Here is a 14,947-nt window from a genome sequence, read left to right as displayed (position 1 = left end):
TCAGAAATCAAGGTGCCAGAGTCTGGAGGAAGACTGGGGAGAAGGAAATGCCAAAATGCCTGAAGTCCAGTGTCAAGTACCCACAGTCAGTGATGGTCTGGGGTGCCATGTCAGCTGCTGGTGTTGGTCCACTGTGTTGTATCAAAGGCAAGGTCAATGCAGCTAGCTATCAGGAGATTTTGGAGCACTTCATGCTTCCATTTGCTGAAAAGCTTTATGGAGATGAAGATTTCATTTTTCAACAAGACCTGGCACCTGCTCACAGTGCCAAAACCACTGGTAAATGGTTTACTGACCATGGTATTACTGTGCTCAATTGGCCTGCCAACTCTCCTGGCCTGAACCCCATAGAGAATCTGTGGGATATTGTGAAGAGGAAGTTGAGAGACACCAGACCCAACACTGTGGATGAGCTTAAGGCCGCTATCAAAGCATCCTGGGCCTCCATAACACCTCAACAGCGCCACAGGCTGATTGCCTCCATGCCACGCCGCATTGAAGCAGTCATTTCTGCGAAAGGATTCCCGACCAAGTATTGAGTGCATAACTGAACATAATTATTTGAAGGTTGACTTTTTTGTATTAAAAACACTTTTATTTTATTGGTCGGGTGAAATATGCTAATTTTTTGAGATAGGGATTTTTGGTTTTTCTTTACTTTTTTGCCAAAATAATCAATATTAAAACAATAAAAGGCTTGAACTACTTCAGTTGTGTGTAATGAATCTAAAATATATGAAAGTCTAATGTTTATCAGTACATTACAGAAAATATTGAACTTTATCACAATATGCTAATTATATGAGAAGGACCTGTATATCATATGCAGGCAGGTGTGTTACCATGTAACTGTGATATAGTTATATAGTCTATTCCGTTGTTCTTAGTGGTAAAACATTACCTGTACTTGCCCTATGGGCAAGTGCTTTTGAAACCTTAGTGTCAACCCCTGCTGTTTATTTCCAATGTATAGTGTCATAATAGTTAACACTGCTGCTGCATCATGAGTAGTGAGTCCTACAAAAAAACACTCCAAAAGGTGATACGTTTTCAATGTGCAGAAAGTTTTGAACAATAAAGTAGAATAAATATTTGAATGCAATACAGAATGCCTCAGTACCTTACTGATTTATATTCCATTAGATTTGTGTCAATGGGAGCTAGTTGTCTTTTCCTTAACATGTCCACCATAAATAAATACAGAAGACACAAATTACTGCATAAAAATGTACCAGAATGCACAAAATGAAGTGTTCGAACCTCAAATTTTTATGGGGGACAACCCCCAGACCCCCGCTTTTAATGTCCCCCCCCCCCCATGTTGAAATGAAACCTAGCCCTTCATTTTTAATTAAAATGTGTTAATTGCACATTTTTGGATGCAGACCAATACATACTGTAAAGACGCAAAGACGCTGGCCATTTAAATGATTTAATTTTTTTTTTTTTTATTCCTTCGGCAGCCCTCGGCCCAATGTTGGGTTCCTAAATTGGCCCTCAGCTATCAAAAGTTTGAGAACCCCTGTTCTATAGAGTAAACTACTGGCTTGGCTTGAAATACAGGACACAAAGAGGGAATCTGTCAGTTTGTTTCATTGGCTCAACAGAAGAATAAGACTCATACTCTTTCTCCTTTGTCTTGTAGTACCTGAGTAAAATAAAGATTCTGCAGCTGGAGCGCGATCGAGGGGAGTGGGAAGGCCTGGCCCCTGATGCCCGAAGAGAGAAGGAGTCCAGCCTGCAGATGTTTGGACAGCTGGGTCGCTTCCACAACATCATGTCTAACGAGACCATCGGCACACTGGCCTTCCTCACCTCAGGTTTGGTAGAAAAAATTAGACTCTTTGCATTGTTTCATCCATTTAAGGGTTGCCTTCATCCTTCCAATGGGTTTTTGTTGTAAGGTTTTTTCTTGTTTCCAGAGATCAAGGGGATATTTGTGCACCCCTTTCTGGTTGAGAGGATCATCTCCATGCTCAACTACTTCCTGCAGCACCTGGTGGGTCCTAAGATGGGAGCCCTTAAAGTCAAGGACTTCAGTGAGTTTGACTTCAAGCCCCAGCAGCTTGTTTCTGACATCTGCACCATCTACCTGAATCTGGGGTATGTTGTCAACACTCATCTTTGTAGAAAATAGATATTTTTTCATTATTTCGTCCTTGTATAAATATTTTATTGGTGCCATAGAAGAAATACAGTGGCACTAGGATCGCTAGTATACAAAAAGAAAATGCTTGTTTCTGTCTTCGGCAGTGAAGAGGAGAATTTCTGTGCTACAGTACCAAAGGATGGACGGTCGTACTCTCCCACCCTCTACTCCCAAACAGTAAGGGTGCTGAAGAAGATAAACAAGCCTTGGGACATGATTGTGGCTTTTGGGCTCATTGCTGATAAAATAAAGGTACAAGTTAAATTCAATTTAAAAGTATGATGATTTGCGGCGGTTAACACCGGTGAAAACTCTCAAAAACGTTGTTCTTATTTTGTTTCTGTTTTAGTCCCATGCAGACAGGCATCAGCAGGAAGAGGAGACGTATTCAGACGCCCCAGATGAGTTCTTAGATCCCATCATGTCCACTCTGATGCTGGATCCCGTTCTCCTCCCTTCCTCCAATGTCACAGTTGACCGCTCAACTATAGCAAGGCATCTCCTCAGGTTGGTTACCTCCTAAAAAGCACTGAAATTCTCCAGAGAGGATTGTCATTATTTGTTATTTCTGTGAACAGAGAACTTGGGATACCTGTATCTTAAAGGTTTAGTCAGGAGAATGCTTGTTGTCAGGATCACTTTTTGTCAAAATCATTGAATATCTACTCATGATCTGCTACCTGTTCTTACTGTGAGTGTGCTGGAAAAAAATCCTGTGTTAATACACAGGCTAACTCTGTAAACTGGTATGTAAACAATATTTAAACAACCACCATAGCTAGCCACATGCCCGTTTACAGAGCCTAGGCTGAGTTTTTACACTGGATTTATTTTTCAGTGCACACACATTATGGACAGCAAGTGTTCTCCAGAATGGCTGACACCACATTTTAAATACAATTTTTTTTATTCTGATTAATTGCTTACCTTGTAATGTCAGGAATTATACTTGTAAATGAGACATTTACATAAAAACGAAGGGGGCAGCAGTGAAATAAGTAACCTTTTTATATAATTATGTCCTCCTTGCAGTGACCAGACAGACCCTTTCAACCGCAGTCCTCTAACCATGGACCAGATCAGGCCAAATGAGGAACTCAAACAGCAGATCTTACAGTGGCTGGATAAGCATAAGCAGGAGAGGCTGCAGCTGGGACCCAGTGGTTAGCTGCGATCCCTGGCTGTGATAAACAATGACTGCATCCTTGTTTTCTCTACCGGCTCACATCTCGCGTGCTACTCTGCTTTTCTGCTAATCCTTGGTGTGCTTGCCTCTCTGGATTTCCCCTCAACCCCTCTGGCCTGACTACCATTACATTGGCCTGTTTCAGGCAGCCTTCACGCTCAGTGGATTGTCTCTGCGACAACAGTTCAGGCAAACTGTAGCCCACCAGCCGGTGATGGCTTCAAAAATCCATGCACAGTAGCTGTTTCAACTCCTATGATGAACTATGGTAAGATTAGTAGAGTGATACATCCTCTGCTTCCTCTCTCCCTGAATACTGTGTATTATTTCGTTATTATAACAATCAGAACTGTGGCTGGAAGTATCAGCTTCAACAGGACTTGTTGAATGTACTATATGAACTCCTGACTGATCAGCTGGCCGTAACCAGATTTTATACTGCAAGTTGAGTATTTTTAGGAATTCTTAAGGCAGAACGTGGATGGAGCTTGTGAATTTACCATTATTTCACCTTCATGAAGAATTCATCAATGCACTGCCTTTTAAAGATCTTGAACGCCCTATATTTAAGCACCTTTGGGTCAATCTCATGCAGCATTGTGTAAATACAATTAGAAATTAAAAAGAAAGGTGAAACTGAATTTAATTGTGTTCGACTTTTCTTTTAGTATAAATTATCTAGATTTACTTTAAAGATGTTTAAATTTACGTTCCCTGTAGGAAAAAACACCTGAAGCACAAACCCATACTGTGAAATCTGTATTTTAACATTTATAGACGAGTCTTTAATCTGTTTGTGCACCTGCCTTTAATGACACACTCATTAAAGATCCTCATTAGGATCTGTGAGCTTGTTTATTCAAATTGGTTGGTGAATATAACAATTTAAACTGTTTCAGTTACTATACAATAATACAACTAATTTGAACCACGTGTCTGGATGTATCATGCCCCAAAACATTCCTTAAAGTCTACCTAAACATGGCCAACTTAATTCTAGAAAAGGCTTGATTGTTGAGCATGGTATTGTTGAATGAGACCGATGTTTGTCTGGCAATTCAGAGTGGAAATATAGGAGCTGCTCACAGGTTACATATCAATACCCATTTACAGTAAAGTATTACAAATCAAACAAACAAAAAATATAAAACATTTTTGTTGGCAACGTGTATCAACTGTATTTAAAGTTGCCTCAATTTGCAGAAAGCTCCCTTCCAAGCTCCAAAGGACAAAAATAAATCGTGTTCACCTCCTGATGATGACAAGTAAATTAAACCCAGACACTTCTTTTTTCAATGGCTGCATCCTTGAGATTGAACCAACAAATGCCACAATATAGGATGTTCCATCAGTGCACATAACAGTCATTGTCATTCCTTGAATTAACATTGAGATGAACTCGCGTTACTTGATTTAACATTTTGAACAGTTTTTCTTGTGTGAAAGAATAGCGTATTAACATGTGGACAAACAGTTGATGAATAGAATCGGTGCCTAAAACCATGAGCCTTGCAGTTAATATCGGCAACTGAGGATTTGACTTGTTTCATGCTCTTAAGAGATATCATTATGAGTTTCTCTTGGGTGTAGGGGAGCTGTGGGTGGAATATAAAGAAGAGGGGATCAGAAAAATATGTTTTTGATTATTTTTTAATACAAAATCAAATGGGTTGTATACAAATGGCGAAACGTGAGTGAGATTATGTATTTGTTGGCATGCCCTCATATTGTATGTTGAATATCTACCACCTGAATGATTACATGAGTTAAATTATAATGCAATATTTTTTGTTTTGTTTTAAATGTTATTATAAAATGTTTACTTTGTATATACAGTATGATTACTAAATAAACTAATGTGCGTTATGTAAGACATTGTTCCGTTCTTTAAGAAATATCACAGATTTCAGTCCGTTTAGATATACTTAAAATAAATGTAGGGTTTCTGTTGTTAGAGCAATACATAATATCAGTCATGAAACAGATAATGAACAAAAAGACACTTTTTATTATAAATGTAGAATATTTTCCAGTAACTGAAAGCCTACTTTCGCACACCACATAACAAGGTAAGGGTATGGGGAATATTAATATTTTCCTTTAATATCTGTTATGTCTCAGGTATCTTTGAGTAGTCCACTTCAGTCTTAGTTTTAAATAGTTCCGAGCTTGCTATATCATGTACAATAGTATTGCTTATATCTCAAACAATATAAGCAACTACATGGGAAATTCTTCAGAGCCAGAGCTGCATATTTTACTAACAATACTCATTATGTTTAAAGAGATCAAACTGATTTGTTTGGGGCCACATAAGTTCAAGCCTTTTATATACTATCTATGGTTCAAGCACAGTAAAGTTAACATCATAAACTTAAACATTTATTTGAACAATTATCTGTTTTCTATTAATGAGTATCAATACACTCTCAGGTTATTTTAACTATTGTACACTCTTGGTTTGGAATTCTGTTATCTTCATCTTTACTTGTACAGGGAATACAAGTGGTTCAGTTTTCCTGAATAAGAATAAGACTTTCACTATTGTATATGTATTACATATAATTACACTTTAGTTTAAATGTAACCTTTGCCTATGTTGGTAGTTGAGAATTGTCTTGAAAAATATAGTTATTGTCATGGAGGACTTCAAACTGTGTTTGGTTTGAGTTTAAGAGCAGACAAGTACAAGTTTAAAGTATACACATCAGATATAGACAAATCTACAGTTTTCTCCAATGTAACGTGCTGTAGTTTGTATTCTGATGTAAATGATCTGAACAAGTGTGTGAGAATAAAGCAAAGTTTTTAAAAATAAAATTAAATATATATTTCTTGTTACAAATCAGCCTTTACAAGAGCAGTCTACATTTATTAGTTTGACTTTAACTTAATTGTGCTAAAAAAGATAAACAATTTCTCCAACATTATGTATTTATTTTTACATTGATTATTATTGCACTTCATTGACCTATTATAGGAGATGCATTTCCACAGTAGTGTCTCTGGTATAAAAAAAATAATAATAAAGAAACGAAACTGGTTAGTGCGGGAGTGAATTATATTATAAGAGGTGGGGGACCATTATGTGCGGTGGGACAGCAGAGCTCTACTATCCCCAGGTGCATACATCTTTGCTACGCCCCTGCTTTAACACATTAACAAAGGTTACTCTTTATCTCAATATGCTACCCTGCATTTACCATCGTTTGTCTATGTTGGAGTATATTTTGTTTAAAAAGCTTCTTACTTTCCTCTTTTAGGAAACATTACTGCGAGCTAACTAAACGTTATTGTCCTTCTCTGTGATTCAAGTCATGGACCTTATAAAGAAATTCAAGTGCGAGGCTCCTTTCCCGGGCAAAGCCCCTGAACATGGTTTGGATTCAACAGTGCAGAGCCTGAATAGGGCCAATGAGAAAATGCATTGTCGGGGTTTCTTCAGTTCCGCCCCGCAACATGCATAACGACGTCAGCCAGTGAGCGCGGAACACTGTGGTAGAGGTTGTTTATGTGGAGTGCTGGGTTAGGGTTCCGCCCACCGAGGTATCTGATCGCAGGGCAGACAGGCAGAGTGTAAAATGGCGCACAGCTGTCGGTGGCGGTTCCCCGCTCGGCCCGGAGGGAGCAGCAACTCCGGTACCGGGAGGAGAGCGGGCCGGATTAGGGTTACTGCCTCTCTCCGGAGTGTTTCGGGAGCCCATCACATCGCAGCTGGGCTTGGACCCGGGTTTGATGCTGCACTACAGGTCTCTTCAGTTATCGGGAGCAACCTGCAGAAATTTCGGGATGTTTTGGGGGAATCGAGTGACTCGAGCAGCGGGGAGGTAAGCACAGGGACTGGGCAGGAGCATCTTTGGGTAGACCGCTGCGGGGTACGGAGCCTTCTATTTCAGACGCTAGTAACTACCAGACGTGGACCATCTTTTCCTCCTTTCTAACGTGAAGTGCGGCTCAAAGCAAACTTGTCATTTACAGGATGCTCAGTTAACTTTGAGTTGGTTGTGTGGCCCTAAAAAACTCCCAGTATCGTAGTATATCGTTAACTTTGACACACCAAGTGGTTATGAGATTTATATATGTTGTCCACAGTCGGACCCAGAGATAAAGTTTTCTCCCTTATCAGAGGAGTGTGGGGAGAGCCACACAATTTGGATGGACTGGTGCTAACGTGAGTGTGCTAGCACGACCAAAACACTGTGGAGAAATCCTGCTTTTATCTTGTTAATGAAAACCTACGTTACCGTTTTCACATTACAAACGTATGGCACATGTACTACTATTTAACGTACACTGTGTAACTAAGCACTTGGAACTGGCTTACTAGTTAGCCTCTTGACATTAGCTTGATATGAAGCATTCACATTCATCTACATCAACACACAGTGAAAGTTATCCTCCCGTATTAGCATTAATATTAGCTCGCTGTGTTAAAATTGTGTTTAAGCGTCTGTGTTTATCCTAACGTCGTCTCGTGGTGTAATTGCACGGGACCTTCACGGCATCGTGTAATATGTTTGGAAACAAGACATGTCAACTTGAAGGTACACAACTGTGGTTTGTAACTTAGCTAACGTGAACATGTATGCAGCTCCTGCGATAAAAAAGGCTGCTCGTTATCCCCTTTTTTCACTTCCCCTTTTCTATTAGATAATCTTTGTCGGCTAATTAGCTTAGTATTTTCAACAACCTGAGCTCGAGCTGTGTGTGTGTGTGCATCGGCTAACATAGCTGATTGGTTAGCTCACAGGCTAAAACTACACCATCGCTCTTCTGAGTAAGCGTTACGTTAACGTTGCAGGTTTGCAGTAGGAGGTAGCTGTGTTTCCCCAATGCCACCATATTGCTACGTTATAAGGGGTTAAAGCATCGTAGCCACAGTTAGCAGAGCTCACACACGCAGAACTAATTCATTTTAATTCGCCGTTCAGTGTTAAGCTAGGGGCAGTTACCATGCTACGCACTACGCCACGCTAGCCATCGGGGCTATTGCTGATGCATAGGAAAATGGGAGGTGGACATGTTTTCCCCTTCTCTACGTAGCTACTACCAAAATAATAACGGGTTTATAATGCTTGGAGATGACGTCTGATACATAGACCACATGTTCAAAATATCTCCGTTCAGCTTCGAAGTGATAATAAAGAGTTTGTCGATTGGGTTTTAGGTCTGAATCTGCGTCGTTTATGTCAGAGGAATGAGACTTGCTAGTGACAGTGCGCATGTAGGGCTGGCTACAATAACAACGAGCCCCTTCTTGACGGGCCGTGTGATGTGGGGGTGTGTTCGCCTTAGCGAACTACCATCTTCCTTCTCCATGATGAGCAGCATGCGTTCATTGCAGTGGGAGTATACTGTGTGGGGATGTTTACCACCAGCTCCAGAGCTGCCTGTCTGAGCACCGATTTAGTGCTTATTTGGTGGAAACATAGCAGTATATAAATGCATACTAGTTATGCATGTAGCAATTTAAAAAGAAAAATTATTATTCTGAATATAAAATATTTGATTTCCCCCCACACATTTGTAATAATTTATTATTGTTCCAATGACAGTGTTAGCAGTCAGACTTTGTAGAATATAGGAACAAATATTTCATTAGGTTCTGGAGAAACATTCATTTAATTTTAAATATCATATTTGTGAGCAGATCACTTTTTAAGTAAGTAGGAGTTCCTCCAACGCTTTACTCACACACACTGACAATAATTGAGAGTGTAGCAGTGTTTTGGATTCCTGAATACACACTGCTGCTTATATGGAAGTTGCAGACACAGCATGGTGATTTTATTGATTTTAAAATACTTTAGTACTTTTAATTCAAGACGTTATGGCTCTCTGGAGAAACAGTATTTTGACTTGAAATATCAGCTTTGTGTTCAAATGGCTTTTAAAGCTGAGTCTATCCCACCCCTTTAAAACACCAACCGACTGAGTGACAGTATAACTGTGTTTGGGATGCTTGGTTCATAAAATCCCAGTACAATTGAATCATATGAAGATTGCAGACGCAGCATAGTATAATAGTTCTTTATGTCAAAGTTTTATGACGTGCTGGCGAAACATCTACTTGAAATATCAGCTTTGGTTTCAAATAGCATGTTAAGAAATCGAAGTCGATCCAGTGAATGAAAGTATAGCATTATTTTTGATGTGTGGACATTAAATCCCCATGGAACCTGACGCCTATGGACACAGCATGGGGATTTCATTGACAAGCAGTGTAGTGCCTGTCTGGCCAGACCTTGGGCAGGATTGTTCAGGCTCACTGCAGCCTGCTGTGCTCACGGGGCGACCCTGAACAGAGCGCCAGCCGGACACTTTGCTGCCCCTCCTTCCTCCATCCAGGCAGAAAGACCCAAATCCACTTCAGACACACACACCTCCCCGTCTAAGAGGCAGAGCAACTTTTCTTCTGACAGCTGCCACTTTGGAATGGACTGCTAAGCCTATTGGGGTGACTCAAAAGGGTGCTTGTTGGCGGTTGCTGTCCGACTCCAAATTAAGGCATTTTTTAGATTTGTGTGTGTGACGTCTAGGGATAGGGAATTCATTTTTCTTTATCCGTCCAAATTGATGTTGCTAGTTTTGCTGCTTAGTGCAGTCCATGGTGACTTTTTTTTACATCAACCCCACCCCCCACAACCTCAACCCCGACCTCAATGTCCACCTAATCAGAACTTGCATAATTTACCCCCCTTGTTTTTGTTCTTGGTCAATTATATTGTGTCGCCTTCAGCTGCATCCATCCGACTCACATATTATTACCAATGTTTAATCATTCATACAGAAGTGCAGCTCAATAGACGTATCAACCCAAATGTCTCTTTGCCTCACTGGATTGAGAGAAATAGTGTGTTTGAGCGGAAGGGGCTTCAGTCCAGCAGGTGTTTGGCCTATTTAAATGGAAGACCCCCACCATCCCACCCCCCCTTACCAGTTTACCCATCCCCAAGACAGCGTGTGGATTGGAGCAGGAAGCTTTGTGTCTGCTTTTATTCTAGCTCTTACAAAGTGCAGCCGGCTGAAAGAGCACAGGCAGGGATATCAAAGGGTGCGGGGCCACCCCCGCCTCCTCCCAACGGGACAACGCTGGGTGGAGAATTAGTCACAGACCCTCCCATCCATGGCTTTATTCTGCCACAGCAGAATGCTTTCGGAGTTGCCTGACTGGGAGAAAGGCGGCAATTGTGTCGTCTTTCTTACTCTTTGTGTGTGTGTGTGTGTGTGTGTGTGTGTGCGCGCGCATGGTGGTAGGGGTGTCCCTCAGACTTAATGTCCCTTATTGCACTCAGGAGTAGGCGTATCTTCTTTGTCTTTATTTTGATTAGAACTTCAATTCACACTGCCTGCTTGGGTGTGTGGGTGGGGGTGTGTGTCTGTGGGTGCCTACCTGCCAGCCTGTGTTAGAGTGTGTGTGTGAGAGCGAGGTAGACACCACGTACACGTGCCAATCAGCCTGTTTGTCTTTGTCCATTGACTGTCTTTCGCGTCCTTACGAGTGAAGTATAGGAAGAGAAGGCATCTTGCCCTGGAAAGTGTTTGTTTTGGTCTGTGTGCTGTCGAGCAAATGTGTAACAGTCACACTTTCTGTTGGGACACTTGAAAAAAACAAATGTCCACCTTTTGCTTGGGTCTGACAGGGGTCACAGCGGCCACACCACAGTGTAATTCACTCTGGTGGAGGATACAAGATGTTCTAATCGGTGACCAAGACCGAACTTTTATCTTAAATGTCCTTTGTTATTACTCACGTTTGCTGCTTTCTACTTAGTATTTGTTGGAGCAATTCTTAGAACTTTCACTGTGGCCATTATGAAGTGATGCATCATCAGTGAGGGCATATAGGAGCATGAGCTCATCACCAATTTACATTCCAGGAAGGGATGAGGCATGAGTGTCTGTACAGTAAATCCAAGGGGAAAGCTTCCTGGAATGTGTCAAGAATATGTTTATTGTTTTACTTGGCAGTGGCACTAGTAGGGAGGAATGACTTCTGTAGCATCAAAGTGACTGACGGGGTCTTAACCTGAACATATAGCTAGTTGACATCCCTCCTCTCAGTCACATTCCTGCCCTCCTAAAGTCGGTGACGTTAAACTCCTAAATTATTTTCGTAGCACTTGGCTGCAGGTGTGATGACATATGTTAAACGTACTGCAGCTCACAGTGGCTCCACTTGCATGTATTATACAAGGGGTGCTTGGGATGTTGATGATTTATTAATTTAAGCTTGTTTAAATGCCTCACTCGTATGGTGCAGTTTATACAGTTGGGTATAGAGGTGTTGGGTAAGCATGTGTCACATAACTGCAATAACTGGGTATTTAATCCAGCTTCACACAATAACGTTGTCTTGCATGTCGTTTTCATTGCTTTCTGCCAATATGGAGATGAGGAGTAGTAACTGTGCATAATGATCCAATGAATAGTTGTCAAATCACTTCCAGAAAAATTATTGGTTGGTAAAGTAGTATAAATAAGTGGAGAGTTCACTGGATAATAACACATCAATGTGAAGTAATATTATTATTTTTTTTTTAAATCACTCACTTATGGATAACAAGTGTGACTGCTGAGTTTGCTGACAGTTTTCACAAGTAATGGTTTGTACTTTTGTTTAGATATTGATGGGAGTTGTCGATTTTTTTGCTAAAAAAAAAAATTAGTGAAATATGTTTCACTACAGTTTAGGTAGGCGATAATATATATTTTTTAATGGTCATTCATTACGTGTTTTAAGTGAAGAAATTCTCAGTCTTGTAAATGTCTGAATATTGGCTAAAGTTACCAAAGGATTTATCTGCATAATGTTAACTGGTATTCAAAAAGTATCGAGGTAGACAGTTGTGGTGGTAATACAATGATATACATGTCTTAATCACAGTAAAATTCCCTAACTAAATTCAGCGACAGCCTGCTACTTCTAATAATTGATAACGGTAACTAATTAGGTACCGTCAAATGTAAAGAGCTTTTGCAAATTAGTTGCCCCCAAGTTATGAGCTTTTTTGAGATGCAGTGTAGCTTTTATGAGCACCTGCAGGAAGGAGCTGTCTGCACAGAATCAAACTAATGAGGACTGACATTGATGGTTCGGGTAAATCTTAGTATGGAATTCCATATTTGAGTAACTAATGCAAAATGAAGATGTGTTTCAAAAAAGCCAGTTTTTAAGAAAAGGAATACATTTTCTAGTTGAAAGCTTGATTTTACCATGTCTGGGAAACTTGTCCCCAATCTGCACCCCATCATCTATGAACAGTGCGATTTCTCCTCAATGCTGCCTGTCTTGAAAGACAGAAAAAGTCCCATTTGCTTTCTCAGTATGTAAATTGATGTCAAAATGATACACAGACGAAGACCTCAAACCAAATTCACACCCGCCTCGGAACTAACGGGGACGGTCCCTTGCACATCCTGAAAATGATAATGTAGCTTCCACAAAGAATCAGACTGCTTTCCCTTTCTCTGTCTTTTAGTGTTTTATATCAAGTTATTTCAGTTAGATGAAAGATGTAACAGACCAGCAGGTAGTAAAAACCCTTTCATAGTGAGTGACAGCAAAAGCCAGCAGAGATGAAGAAGATCTTTTAGTTGAAACACTTGTGTTTCTCCTGTAAACTCCTCAACTGAATTAAATGAAATGGAAAGGAGAGAAGAGAAACTTAGATCTTTACAGTAACCCTTGTTATTCCCTTCCTGCATGTTCCAAGGTTTAAGGAGTGCATGAACCTTACCTTGCTAGTCTACTACAGTGTTTGTTTACGTCCTCCCTGTGCCTGCCCTACTATTGAGCTCATGCCTTGTGTTTCACACGCCGCTGCTCGGCGCTCGGCAGCCAGCGGGCGGGAAGCGAGTCAGCGAGCATTTGAGTGAGTGAGTGACTGAATGTGTTTGGGAGCATGGCAGGAGGAAAAAGGGGGGAGCCTGGTCGTGTGTGGGAGGCATGTTGTTTAGATAGGGATTTGGCAAGCGTCTGCTCGAGGGTGTTGAAACCCCAAAACCTCTTTCATCTCTCAGTGCTCCCAGGAGACGACTGCGCTCCTTCTGTTGTTAGTGGTGCATGTGGTCAAGATGCTGCTTCCTTGTCTCTTTTCTTTTTTTCTTCCTCTCTCCTCTTCACCCTCCTCCCACAGCCCCTCCTCCTTTCCTCACTCTTGTTTGCTTGCTTGCCATGCCTCATGCCTGTGCTCCCTTCCCCCGCATCCTCACTCCTATGTTCCGCTTGTTGTTTACATCTTGCTATGCAGTTCACAAGCTGTGTGTGTGTGTGTTATTTTTTGTTGTTGTGGTTGCTGTTCTCTAGATGTGTTCATGGGTTACATGTGCGCACTATATGAGCGTGCATTTACGCCTGTGCAGTCCTCTCCATGCACCTGCCTCTAGAAAATCGCCGTGATGTCATTGACTGCTACTCGCACTATCGCAGCGTCCGTTGGTTCTCCGCCCCCCCTCGGCTCAGCAGCAACACCAACCAGTAGCAGCAACTTGTTCAGAAAAGAGAGGATGCTGGTATTACTGTGAAGGAGAGACTGAAAGTGTAGAGAGAGGCAGAAGGATGACTAGGGTAAACTGCAGCACTGACTGTCTTTTATTGTTATTTGTTTCATTTAGAACAGATGAAAGAGACAACAATTAATTAGGAAATTTTCTTGTATTATTTAATCAGATTTTCCAGTGTGCGTGTTTCCGACACATTTAGGTATCAGTTATTCAGATTGTGATGTGTGTAACTCTCATCTGTAGTCATGGGCACACACTGGCGTGGACTACACTTGGATAGCAGCTGCTTTACAAACTGGGCCAGCGAGACCTCAACTGCAGCCCAACGCGCTGCTATAAATAAACATGATGAAATAAATGACATACTCACCTCCACTCTTAAACGCACACACTGATTGCGAGAGGTAGTTGCACACAGAGGATACGGAAGATGTAAATCATCCTCTGGTGATTCTCCAGCCGCATCTCAAGTCTTTATCGAAGCAAGGGCAGAAGGGTTGATGCAAAGTCTGTGCATGCATATCACATTTACACTAACAGTTACATACATCATGTCTAAAGGCCAGAACACACCGGCCCGATAATCGCCGTCGGAGAGTCTGGAAGGGGCGGGGACACGAATCTGTTTGGTGTGTGCCGTGAAGTCGGTCGTCTTCGATGTCGTCGGGCTTCTTTTGCGGCAGGCAGTCTTTCAGTTGGAGCAATTCGATTGGTGGAGGGCTAGCGAATCAGTGACGCCCGGAAGTGAGGCGGGTAGCACAAACAGCTAACAACAGTTAGCCATTGTTTTAATGTGTTTGTTTGTTTCGTTCAGCGAGTACTCACTTGCATCAACCCTTGTTGACTGCTCGACACCATGCTCGATACTCTCTGCTAAAAATGGTGCTCTTTATGGTCCATACATACGTATTTCTATCTATGTTTATGGTGTAAAGAGCTGTCCCATCATTTCCGGCTTCCGTATTTCTTTGGGCCACAGTACAGATTAGCGTCGCCTGCTGTTATGGAGACATTACGTCCCGCGTAAGCGCAGAGCGTACGGAAAGTCAGTTGTCGGCTCGGTGTGTTCTTGGCATTTTTTTGGCGGCGACGGGCAGACTGGAGCT

The 14,947-nt window shown here is 41.5% G+C and overlaps 2 protein-coding genes across 5 annotated transcripts in view; both read left to right on the top strand.

Moving 5' to 3' along the window:
* The window catches only part of ube4a (ubiquitination factor E4A), a 15,366-nt gene extending 10,185 nt beyond the window's left edge, over positions 1-5,181 (top strand). For all 4 annotated transcript variants that reach the window (XM_080053309.1, XM_080053308.1, XM_080053307.1 and 1 more), the window contains exons 16-20: positions 1,646-1,820; positions 1,923-2,103; positions 2,254-2,401; positions 2,499-2,656; positions 3,182-5,181. In XM_080053309.1, the coding sequence (XP_079909435.1) occupies positions 1,646-1,820; positions 1,923-2,103; positions 2,254-2,401; positions 2,499-2,656; positions 3,182-3,317 (798 nt within the window). In that variant the 3' untranslated portion in view covers positions 3,318-5,181. The remainder of the gene's footprint in view (positions 1-1,645; positions 1,821-1,922; positions 2,104-2,253; positions 2,402-2,498; positions 2,657-3,181) is intronic.
* A 1,735-nt stretch (positions 5,182-6,916) lies between these two features.
* kmt2a (lysine (K)-specific methyltransferase 2A) overlaps positions 6,917-14,947 on the top strand; it is a gene marked incomplete at its 5' end in the record, with an annotated part of 47,035 nt that continues 39,004 nt past the window's right edge. The window contains one exon of the mRNA XM_080025260.1: positions 6,917-7,162. Coding sequence (XP_079881386.1) covers positions 6,917-7,162 — 246 coding nt within the window. The remainder of the gene's footprint in view (positions 7,163-14,947) is intronic.

This window comes from Ammodytes marinus (genome assembly GCF_949987685.1).
Source record: "Ammodytes marinus genome assembly, chromosome: 3".
NCBI lineage: Eukaryota > Metazoa > Chordata > Actinopteri > Uranoscopiformes > Ammodytidae > Ammodytes > Ammodytes marinus.
This window is presented reverse-complemented; position numbering and strand designations above follow the sequence as displayed.